Source organism: Eleutherodactylus coqui, chromosome 1, assembly GCF_035609145.1.
Source record: "Eleutherodactylus coqui strain aEleCoq1 chromosome 1, aEleCoq1.hap1, whole genome shotgun sequence".
Classification (NCBI taxonomy): Eukaryota; Metazoa; Chordata; class Amphibia; order Anura; family Eleutherodactylidae; genus Eleutherodactylus; species Eleutherodactylus coqui.
In genome coordinates this window covers 157,558,971-157,571,095 of record NC_089837.1, presented here as the reverse complement: position 1 = coordinate 157,571,095, position 12,125 = coordinate 157,558,971, and the positions used below count along the sequence as shown (strand labels likewise).

The 12,125-nt window shown below is 40.8% G+C and overlaps 1 protein-coding gene across 2 annotated transcripts in view; it reads left to right on the top strand.

Moving 5' to 3' along the window:
• The window catches only part of LPP (LIM domain containing preferred translocation partner in lipoma), a 235,860-nt gene that overhangs the window by 105,673 nt on the left and 118,062 nt on the right, over nt 1-12,125 (top strand). For both annotated transcript variants that reach the window (XM_066602170.1, XM_066602162.1), the window contains 2 exons: nt 3,721-3,839; nt 6,432-6,554. In XM_066602170.1, the coding sequence (XP_066458267.1) occupies nt 3,721-3,839; nt 6,432-6,554 (242 nt within the window). The remainder of the gene's footprint in view (nt 1-3,720; nt 3,840-6,431; nt 6,555-12,125) is intronic.

Below are 12,125 nucleotides of genomic sequence, written 5' to 3'. Positions count from 1 at the left end.
GTTGAATTGGTCCTTTTTAATTAGAGTTCCTGCTGCTGTTTGTTCTGAGCTTCCTTTTTCCATCCTGCTTTGAGAATTTGGGGATGATTAAAACTGTTTAAGGCTTAAACAGTTGGTGACCTTTCCTTGCAGAATAAATCTATAAACGCAATATTTCAACTGGCATGGGGCGATCTGCATTATTTTTGCTTGATATAAAACCTTTTATGACTTTGACGTTCCCAATAAAATAAATTAAATCCGCTTCTGTGAAAATGAGAACGCTGCAGCGTTCGAATGGGCTTAAAGCCCTGGGTTTTATGATGAGATGGTGTCTGGGTGTGCAACCTTAGAAGGTCTTGATGGAGACAGCTAAAGTGATTGCATTTGCTTTGACAAAACTTTTTCTTCTTGGTCAGCAGTTCGACGGATGGTCTGAAGGGGTTATCTAGGATTTGGGGATATTAGGCTAGTAGGAACTACAATTCAAAAATTACTCTTCTGGGGGCTGCCCAGTTGGGCTTTGTTGATGTTGCCTGCGGTGATGATGAGGTGTACTTCCACTTGACTGCTGCAGCCAATCGCTGGCGTGTGCCAGGTGTTGTGCCATGTTGCTGGCACGTTTGGTGTGAGACTGCTGACGTTAAAATACTCAATGCAGTGCACCTGGATTTATCAGGTAGTGGTGTTGCTTTTTTTTTTTGGGGGGGGGGGGGTGTTGTGTTTTTGTAAACTTGCTTCTTCCTCCAAACCTAATTTGTTTAAATCCCTGATATTCCCTTTTAATTACCAAACGACAGAATTTCTTTACATTTTAGTAATTTCTAAACTTTTACAAGTTTAAAATGTAGCCATTTCTTTCCTTGATTTGATCTATCCAGCTGAATTTTCATTTGGAGTTTATACTTCAGATGACCTTCTACCATCTTGGATTTTTTCATATTGGCAGGTCACTTTATGGATATCTCAGATTACTGGTGTCAACATGTAGTGTTTTTTCCATTTCATTTCTGGTTTGGCTTTAAATTTGGTATAGTACAGCAAGAGATGCAATAGATATTAAGTTCAGATTATCACCCTTATTGGAATCGGTGATGGCCAGTTTGTTGCGGTGCTTCGCTTTTTTAGATGGGTGCTTTTATGTGGGATGACCGGATGATTTTTGGTTGTCATTGTGGAACTTGATGGAATTTTACAAAACTTTTTTTGGCATGTGTACACTTCAGTGATTCAACCTCTTTGAGAACTTGGACAGTCCTTTTTAAACCGTGTTTTTTTTTTTGGGGGGGGGGGGGTAAAGTTACTTGAAATTGGCATTCTCAAATATAATAAAAATGGTATTCAGGTTATTCCATTAGTCAGTGTTGGAAAACAGTATATTTGAATAGGCTACAGCATTCCAGAATAACCAGTTTTGTAATTTTTTCTTTGTCAGTGGAAAGGAAAAAATTCTGACATGTCTTAAGCTGAAGAGGTCTTGGTACCAACATTTTAGATTGGTTTAGGTTTGGTAACTTAAGTTTATTGGAGTTATGGTTCTCTCGTCAATTTACATATACAGTAAACGGAGTGGCCCAAGTGTCTAGTGTTTATTTAGAAATGGGTAACTTTATATGGTTTCTAGCAAGTGCATCTTGGGAACTTCCCCAGATATATTGAGACTCTCTCTTCAGTGCTTCACTTGTCAACCAGAACAAATTATTCTTCATTTGTGAGGATAAGCAAGGCCAAAGATACTACATGAAAACGGAAGCTGCATCACCCTCTTAACCCTTCTTTATCTGGTCATTGACACCGAGGACTTGCGTAGGCAGTGAAGTGTAATTTGTTCTATATCGTTGACCTATGCACTTAATATATATATTTGTGTGTGTAAGGTAGCTATACCTCAACGTCTCATGGTTTTAGGCTGTTTTAGGAGATCCTTAGTGGACTTCATCGCTAAGATCAAATAGTTTGTTCTCTGGGATGTCAAAAAATGTTTGTGATTCTCAAATTAAGGCTTCTGATGCTCTGTTGCTAAGTACTGCATTTAAACACACACTTCCTTAGTCAGACCTCATCTGGAATACTGTGTCCAGTTCTGGGCACCCAACTTTAAAAAGGACATTGACAAACTGGAGCAAGTTCAGAGAAGAGTTACCAAGATGGTGAGCGGTCTGCAAATCTTGTCTTATGAGGAACGGTTAAAGGATTTGGGAATGTCTAGCTTGCAAAAAAGAAGGCTGAGAGGAGACTTAATAGCTGTCTACAAATATCTGAAGGGCTGTCACAGTGCAGAAGGATCAGCCCTATTCTCATTTGCACAAGGAAAGACTAGAAGCAATGGGATGAAATTGAAAGGGAGGAGACACAAGTTAGATATTAGAAAAAACTTTGACAGTGAGGGTGGTCAGTGAGTGGAACAGGTTGCCACAGGAGGCGGTGAGGTCTCCTTCAATGGAAGTGTTCAAACAAAGGCTGGACAGATATCTGTCTGGGATGATTTAGTGAATCCTGCACTGAGCAGGGGTTGGACCAGATGACCCTGGAGGTCCCTTCCAACTCTACCATTTTATGACTATTTACTACCATATGGATAACTCTTCTGCTTGTAGTGCCGAAATCCAATAGAAATGTTCTTTAAATGGTCATCACACTTGTAGACTACTTTTTCTTAATAGGATAGTCAATCTGATAACTAGCAGGAGTGCAAGTCACTTTATTTACCTAAACAGTTTTAATGCTGAAAAATTTGTCTAAATTACCAGTGGTTTCCCTTTTCTTCTAATTTGCTGTCCATTACCAGTTAAGTGTTTGTCCATCTCTAGCAACAGAGCTAACAAGACAGGATACAGGAAATGGAGGGGGGGGGGGGGGGTGATGGCTCATTCTGCACATAAGTCTATGGAGAGGGAAGGGGGGCAGAAGCAGACCATTACAGAGCAGCTAGTCTTCTCTTGCCAAATCAGAGAAGACTGGGAATTGGAGATGCAGTAAGCCAGTAAGTACTAAAGTTACACCCCCTGGCTCTTTGTCACCTCCCCTAGCAGCACTGTAGCTTAGTTTATGGTGCTGTTGAGAGATGACAGTTTCCCTTTAATAAACAGAGGTTATGAAATGAAAACACTGAAATAAGGGTTTGTTTTAGGAGTCCTTTCAGCACTTAATGAAGAATCTATCAAGTATTTTCTAAGTGGTAAATGAGGGTCCAACCCCTAAACTTCCACTAGACGGTAGTATACTAATCTTTGGTTACTTTTCCCAAGCAATATCTAAAAGGTTTTTCAAAAGGAGGAAAGTGACAAAAATGTACAGAAGATATGAATGACAAGAAGTAGAATCAAATAAGACTGGGCGCCTTCTAGACGTGGGTTACAAGCACTAAGAAAGTTCTACCACAAATAATGAATTTACTGTATGTTACAGGTTATTTATTGGAGTGCGTTACATGTATGCCCTTCGGTATTATTTTGTATTACACCATTGTGGTTACCTCGTTGTAAAACTGTCGTCATTTCCGAAGTGTTATGTGCTAACTGCCAACAACTGCTTTCACTCCTTGCTTGTGTTATGTGAGGTGTGCAAACATTTTCCTCAAAGTATATGAATTTGGAATTTTACATTTCAGCTTTTCCTTCTTATTTGGAGTGTTTTCCTGTTTCCTGCTTCTCTCTGTGTTGGATATGTAGTACATCTTTGTGTTCTGATATGTCACATTTTGCTATATGAAGTATAACGATTGTTTGTCTTCATCTACAGGGGACTTTCCACCACCTCCCCCTCCTCCTCCTGAGGACCAAAGCGGTCTCCAGCATTCATCTGGCCTTGGGAACTTCCCCCCTCCTCCGGCTCCTGATGACGCAATGTTCAACGTTCAGGTAACTTTTTAGGAAAGAATACCAGATCATATTTTGGGGGGGAAATTTAACATTCCTAACAAAGCCCAATCTTATAAAAATGTCTGTGTGTTTTGACCCTGTAATGTCAGATTGGTATAAAACATATTTTGCACTATGTGAGGGGTACAGACCAGCTGTGATGGAAGCTACATGCCCACTGCAAGTCAAGCTGATTTTACCCTCCAGTGATCACCTGCTTATATCAGGGGATGCTGCTTCCGGAATTGATGTAGCATTTCATGTATACTAATTTATACTAATGATTGGCCTTTTAACCCCTTAAGGACCAGGGTGTTTTGGTTCTAAAGGACCAGACCCTTTTTAGGGATTTCACTTATATGGTGGTTTTACGGCTCTATTTTTTTTCTTCAGCTTCCAAAAATTTTATTTTTGCTGCTTTTTCTTCACTCTGTGCCGTATAAGAATATTTTAATTCTCTTATCTCTGACTTGTTTTCCCGTTTTTTGGGGAAGGAGGGGGAAATTTAATTGGAAGGTAAAAAGTTAAACCTACAAATTTTAAAAATAAAAACAATAAAGTTTGCTGTTTACGCTAAATTAACGTACAGGAATGGGTTCCTCATTTTGTTTTGGACGTTTTGATATATAATTTGCATAGTCTTGGATTACATGGCGACTACAATGACTGTTTTGGTTGGCGTCAGTGGTGGATCATGTTTTGAAAATCTTTTTTATTTTACTTTGTTTTTTTTTTTCTTTACCATCTATGTCCCCCATGACATCATAGAAGACCTCCTAGGGGTCATTCACATTCTTTTTATTTTCTAATTTCACACTTTTAACCTGTAGTTGGGGCATCAATAGGAGCCCCAGTTACAGGAGAAAACATCTACATGTGGTGACAGTCACTAAAAGAGCTGATCAGGGTTTGTAGCACCCTGCAGCTCTGCTGTGACACAGGGGGCAGCGGGTGCTATGTAGCCTTCTCCTTCGGGCCTTTGGCTGTGTCTGAAAGCCGAGGACCTGACCTGCTCCTGCTTGATTGCTATCGGCTGGGATAGTATTTTTCTATCATAAGAAGTTTTACTTAGTTTAGACTTTTTTCTTGTCACCTCTTGCAGCTAGGTAGTCTGGGATGTGTGATTAATGGGCTATGCCTCCTTGGCTGTCTTCACTGCCTTTTGGCTCTACCCGGAAGCTGAAGACTGCCTGCATAGGACCTCTATGGGGAAAGCTGCGCATGGGTGCGTGCTGCAGCCCCCTCATTCTAAAGATCAGCGGGACCCACACTGATCAGAACATTTGATATCTCTGAAATGTCAAAAGTTTCTGAAAAGTGTAGATGCACTTTAACATGAAATAAAATATCGACTGCGTACTCCAGAGCATCTCAAACCTTTCTCCATGTGCCTCACCTGCCAAACGAGACAGAGCCCCAAATAATAATAGCCATTATTCCACTAGTCTGAGATGTCAAGGGAAAGAAGGATCGGGCATGTTGGATTTCAGCATACTTGATCCTTTGTTCTTCCGGCGAGACGAACTGCTGCAGGAGGTGTTTAGTGGCAACTTATTTCTCTTACCTCATTGAGGACACATTGATGCTTGGCCGAGCCGAGTTAGGGAGAATAGCTGGCGGGTGAATAACCACTCAGCTGATGGCTACTAATGATGTATGGGTACTTCAGGCTACCTCCTCCATTCCCCTGCCTCTTCTCTAGCAAGCAGAAAGTTAACCTCTACTTTTCTTGCTTTTGTGCTAAATTGCACAGAAGATAGTCTAGTCTTCCTAGATGGAGCAATGTGTGGTAATTTGCAGGACCAGTCCTTCTAAATCTGGGACACTCGTGGCATGAAACATCTTATCAAGTAAAGGGGGTGCCTCAGCAGTGAAGTGTACAAAGGTTTACACGAGGCTTAGATAGGATGCGCAAGGGTTTGCTCCTTGTCTTTTTGCTATAAAATAATGTCTTTTGAAAGTCCTCACATTGTTTGTTTTTTGTGGTATTTGCTTTCTAACTACAGTTTTTTTTATGGCCATAGTTTTTTTTTTTTTTTTTTTTTAAAGCCCGGCTTACCATTTCACTTGTACCAAGCAGGTTTTCTTCTTAAATTGTTACTACCCTGTTTCCCTGAAAGTAAGACACACCCTGAAAATAATATAGTATGATTTTCCAGAATTTTTGAGGATGCAAAATGACTTTTCAGGCTTTTTGAGGATGCTTGAAATATAAGCCTAACTCCAAAATTAAGCCCTGCTAACAGTTAATTTAAAAAGTCAATTTAAATAGTTTCCAGGCAGCTATACATGTAAAAAAGTTAAACCTTTTTGAACAAAAATTAATATAAGACACTGTCTTATTTTCAGGGAAACACGGTAGTGAGTGGCTTCCCAGTAAGTCTCATGAGATCCTATGCTTCATCTGAGCTATAGGTGTTTTCCCTGGTCTTTTCTCGTTCGTTGCCTCTATTGTCCTATATCACATCGACCTAGAAAACTCCAGTTCATTTTGTGTGTACAGGATCAAGTTGCTTGATTTGGCAGAGTTGTGCTTTTAGATCTTTGCATTTGTAACCCAGTACATGTATGTGCTGCCTATTCTTCTCATAGATAAACACCAGCGGTAAAACGCTAGAAGAACGGCGCTCAAGTCTAGATGCAGAAATTGACTCCTTGACCAGCATCTTGGCTGATTTGGAAAGCAGTTCTCCATACAAACCACGGACAAGTCAGGTACAGTCCTGTTATGTGAATGACACCACTTGATGATCTTAAAGATTCAACCTTTGTAGTAATTTTTTAATAGTATGATGCACTTTCGACAGACATGACAAATGTAAAATCACACTGTTGTGCATAAATTATCTAGTTTTTCCAGACAGGCCTAAAGCCCCATTAACACGCAATGATTATCGCTTAAAAATTTTTCAAACAATGGCTTTTGAGCGATAATCGTTGCGTGCAAACGCTTCCATCTTTCACTCTTCGGCCGAACGATGATTTTTAGGTGAGCATAAAATCTATCCTTCAGCCATAGAGAGAAAGCCGGGACTGCATGCTGTGTTTTTCAGAGGAGCGCTGATTACATTGTATTCAGTTGACAGCCTGAGGCAGCCACTGCAAAGACTATGCAGCTGGGTGCAAAGTCCAGACCTCATGCTAGGATTTGCAAACAGCTGCTGGAGGCTCATTTACATGCAAATGAAGCTGATAAAGTGCTAATGGGCATTAGTGCCCATTAGTACTTTATGCAAAATGATTGCTAGAACTGTTAGTCTTTCAGTTGTTTGAAAGATTCTTTGCGTGTAAATGAGCCTTTAAATCAGAAATCAATAGAAATAAGAATAAAAAGCATTAAGATAACATTTGCCATTTATTACAAAATCACAACATACGTTTCAGATTAGTCCTTTCGTATATTGAGCAAAATTGCTTTTTCTCCTGCTTGTGGAATTCAAAGAGATGACCCAGCATGTGTCGATGATAGACTCTGGGATTTTGTTAGATGACAGCAAGAGTTTGTCTCCTATAACTGTTGTTTCGGTGTTAAGTTATTGATTTTTATTATATCTTGAAAATAAGAGACTTATTGAAAAATGTTTGTTTGTTTTTTTTTTGTTTTTTTTTTCGGTCCCCCATTCCCAAAATTCCATAACTGCATGTGAGAAGTCTTGGGGTCATGTAGTCCATTGGGGATGTTGCTGCCATCTAACAGCACTAATGCTGCAGAGTAGTTTGGTCATGTGACCTCACATTGGCGGCCACTCGGGCAGCTATGGTAATTTACAAACAATGGGCCTGGGGCCAGAAGCAACATTTTTATTAACTGCTGTGCTATATTTTAAGTACAACATAAGTACTATAATGTAATAAAAGAAATGTAAGTTGCCCTTCAGATGTCCATTGTACATTCTATCATATGGTCACCATATGATACGATATTCGGAGCTTCTACAATTACTATAAGTGCGGTGGTCTGACCTCCCACTTATGAAGCTATTGAATTAAACAGTGAATAAAGCTGAATACTAATAAACATCCTGCTAGGTTGTAGAAAGACCAACTCTGGGGAATCATTGCACGTAGCTTAGATTACTTTAGAAGGGGTTGCAGAAGACATGTCAAAACTCTTGTGAAAACAGGAAGGTTTGTCCTAGCAGTGCGTAGCGGCGACAACCTTTGTATGCTGTAAGGTTGGGCCAACTCAATCTCTAGAACGGGCAAGGGAAGCGTTAGTTAAAGTCTTAATGCTTGTCGTCGAGACAATAATAAACTGCTTATTAGTTTCCTTCTTCCAGCAGTAGAGTGTAATGTAATACAGTATTTGTCCTGTTACGTGGTTAACAATGTGACACACTCCGTCTCCAACCTTGGTAATGGTAAGTCATGTGGTTTCCTAACCAATAAATGTCTGCTGACTTTAATAGCACACAGTATGGAATGTGGCGTAGCGTACGGCTCATATTGACATGTTTTGTAGTGTGAAGGCGAGCCAGACTGCTGCTGTTACAAGCTATTCATATCCTTTCTTTTTTTCTCAGGTTATTTTTATTGCTAATGTGTCCAAATATCAAAAACCGATTGCCGTGTTATGTTGCACATTGGTAGCTCTTAGCTTGATCAAGTCTCTATTCAGATAGGTCCAGGCAGCTTTTTTGACTTGTTTAATTAATTTAGTGAATACTTGTATTCTTCAAGATACAATGATGATGGTGGGACATAATTTCTTATAAGTGTGTGTGTGTATGTATGTGCATATATATACACATATACACACACATATATATGTGTGTGTGTGTGTGTGTGTGTGTGTGTGTGTGTGTGTGTGTGTGTATATAATATATATATATTTTTTTCTTTATAAAACCCTGAGTGACTGACTCTAATTCTCTAACTTCCCGATGTCATTCAAACCTGAAATTTGGGATGATTATTCTTTAGGCCCTAAATAGGAAAAGTAAAGGGGTCACAACTCAATTATTCAATGCTAACTGCAAAAGTATTGGCACCCCTGTGTAATGTACGTAATCTAATTCTCTAACTTCACGAAGTCGTACAAACATGAAATTTGGCATGCCCATTCTTTAGGTTCTAAATGGGAAAAGCAAAGGGGTCACAACTCGATTATTCAATGCTAATTGCAAAAGTAAGTGCACCCCTATGTAATGTAACTTCTCTGTGTCGTTCGAGCATGAAATTTGGCGCAAGCGTTCTTTAAGTCCTAAATGAGGAGAGTGGGAGGGGTGGCACATTCTGTAGAGGGACATCGGTACATGCAGCCTGAGGAGAATCTAACGCTCCTCTGTGTATACATATTTTATTCTTCGGTTACTCTAAAGTAACCTTGACTTCATAAAAAGTTTTGTGCAAACAGGTAAACCTGTATCCAATTAACTCGGGCGAGGCATGGTATAAGCTAGTTATGAATAAATTGACTTTTATACCATTCATCTGGTCAAAGTTGTGCGTCCCTGCACGCTCTAATACTGTCCAAGACAGTATCGCTGTGTGGAACCAACCCATTTGACAAGAGGAATGGTATCGGCCAGTTCATAAATATTCACAGGAACACAAGCATATCAGACAAAATACTCCAAAACTGTTATTTCATGAGAAATGGCAGTATTCACTAAAACAGACAAATAAGGAGAGCTGACAGGTCCTCTTAAATGTCTGGTATGTACCATAAAAACATGTCCATTTTGAAAAATCTGACAGTCCTGAAGGATGAATACATTTTATTTCTGAAAAAGACAATATTTAGTTCCACTTTCTTAGCTGGTAAACATAATTCGACACTGACTGGGTTCTGCTCAGATTTCTATTCCATCAAACTTTTTTGCCTGGCATTTTGTGAAGGCAAACATTTCTGAATGTTCGTATTTAAGAAGCAGTTTAATATTTACTGGCCCCTAACTTCAGACTTTTTATTGTTGACCCCGTCAGTTCACAGTGTTTGATACTTTTGGCAGAAGTGACTCCGTTTCCGATTATGGCTCAGTGGGCACTACGGGTGCAGCTCACAAAATATATGTATTTCTATATTTTACATATGTTTGTGTATATATTGGCTATAACCCTTGTCTAGGTGAAAGTTTACAAATAATACCTGGGGCACAATTGGATGAAACCATTTTCCATGCAAGTGAAAATCATGTTAGAGACAGGTTGCAGAACTTGGCCAAATCTTTGCAGTAAATGGTCTTTAATACAATCACATTTAGTGGAAAGGACATCTTCCAGCTTCAAAGCCTTGGGTCTAATTCCTGCATAGACTACGTTGAATTCTTTATGCTCGAATCCCATATACTAATAAGGGCCAAGGCAAATTGGCAGATTAGCCATCTAACGTACTTTATTTTGGAGGGACTGGTGCTTACACAGTTGGTATGCCTGTACTTCTTAAGTGCTAGGTTTCCACCGTGTTTCAGCAGATCTGTACGCGTCCGTTCTCCCCTTCCCGATGAGCATGGTGGGTGGGTAAAACATCCATGGGATTTCTCCCAGTTTCGTAAATAAAAGCTGACCTTTCTATTGTTTTTTCTCTTTATTGAATGTTTTCATTTAATTTAGTTCTGCCTGCAAAATACATTATTTTCCTCACAAGCCCTGGATGAAATGTTTGCTTACATAGTTTAAACTATAGTTAGAAAGTTTTCTTATTTACTGTGTGATCTTTATTTTTATTTTTTTTACCGTAAGCCTAGAGAGGCAGGAACATTTTATGTAGTACCGAAGTTTGTTTTTTAGAGTCTTATTGTGGAATTCCGAAAAGCTTGACTAAGGGAGCCATGAGGAAAGGATATAATTCATGCATTGGGACCACTGAATGTTTCTGCATTTTCCCTGTTGTGTGCAAATTGCAACTGATTAGATTTGTGCTCGTAAGGAAACGGCGTACAGTTTGTCGCGGTTACTATGTTCTCATCACTTTTTTTAATTTCAATTAGACAATAAAATGTGGTTGTGAAAACAAGGAAAAATTGACAACACTTATGATCTTCCAAATCACAAAGTTATAAGCAGGGTCTAAAACCAAAGAGATGGTGGCGCAGGATCTAGAGATAGAAGAGAAATGCTTTAAAACCTGGTAGAGTTGTGATTGTGTTTGAGGTTCTCAGAAAAATAAGCCAAATATATATCATCTCAATCACCACATCCCCTAGTAGCATGCTGAAAGCCAGATTGCAGTATGAGGGAGCTAAATGTTCAGTGCAGACTAATGTGCAGCCACTCAACTCAACCCAGATTAGGGGAGGGGTGACTGCAGACAACATAGTCTGCACATGTGAACTGATACCAAGGATGCCAGCCATAGATAAGTGTGCCACACCATACAGGAATACAAGCTTTACTGCAGTGATGGCAAACCTTTTAGAGACCGAGTGCCCAAACTGTAACCCAAAACCCACTTATTTATCGCAAAATGCCGGCATGTTAGGGGCCGGGGCTTATCACGAGGTATGATTTTTAATACAGTCGTTCTTAAAAGGACAAGGTTGTTTCAAAATAAACAGGGTGCAGATTTTGACTGCTTTTTGGATGTGGAAATGCTGTGGAATTTCCCATGGAAATTTCAGCTGCTGACATTCTGCAGCAGTTCCGCCTTGTATAAACATTTCCCAGCGGTGATAGTAACACCCCACATCTCCACACCCCCTTGAGTGGGTTCAGCAGTAATAGTGACCCCACCCCCACCTCCCCCTCCCCAGAGCGGCTTCAGAGCGGTTAGTGACCCCCCAGAGCAGCTTTAGAGTGGTTATAGCGACCCCACCCCCCACCCCCACCCCTCCAGAACAGCTTTAGCGGTTATAGTGACCCCTCCCAGAGCGGATTTAGCAGTTATAGTGCCCCCCCTTCCCCCAGAGCAGTTTCAGCGGTTATAGTGAACCCCCCCCCCCCACACACACACACACACCCAAACCCCCAAAGTGGCTTCAGCGGTTATAATGACACCAGTAATAGTGGCACCTCACAGCGGGCCCCGGTTGTAATAGTGACACCCCACAGCGGGCCCCGGTTGTGGTGGTGACACCCCACAGCGGGCCATAGACGTTCTCCCTCATCCTCTGCTCAGCGCCGCTGCTCCTCTGCTCAGCGCTGCTGCTGGCGCTGATCCCAGGTATACACTGTGACATCAGTGTGCCGCCGGACACCTCCTTCCCCTGAGTGGGGGAGCCGCGGACCCTGCCGGTATTCACTAGCGTGGTTGAGCGGCCAATGGCAGCGCGTGCCAGGAGGGAGGACTCTGCATGCCGCCTCTGGCGCACGTGCCATAGGTTCGCCACCACTGCTCTACTGGCA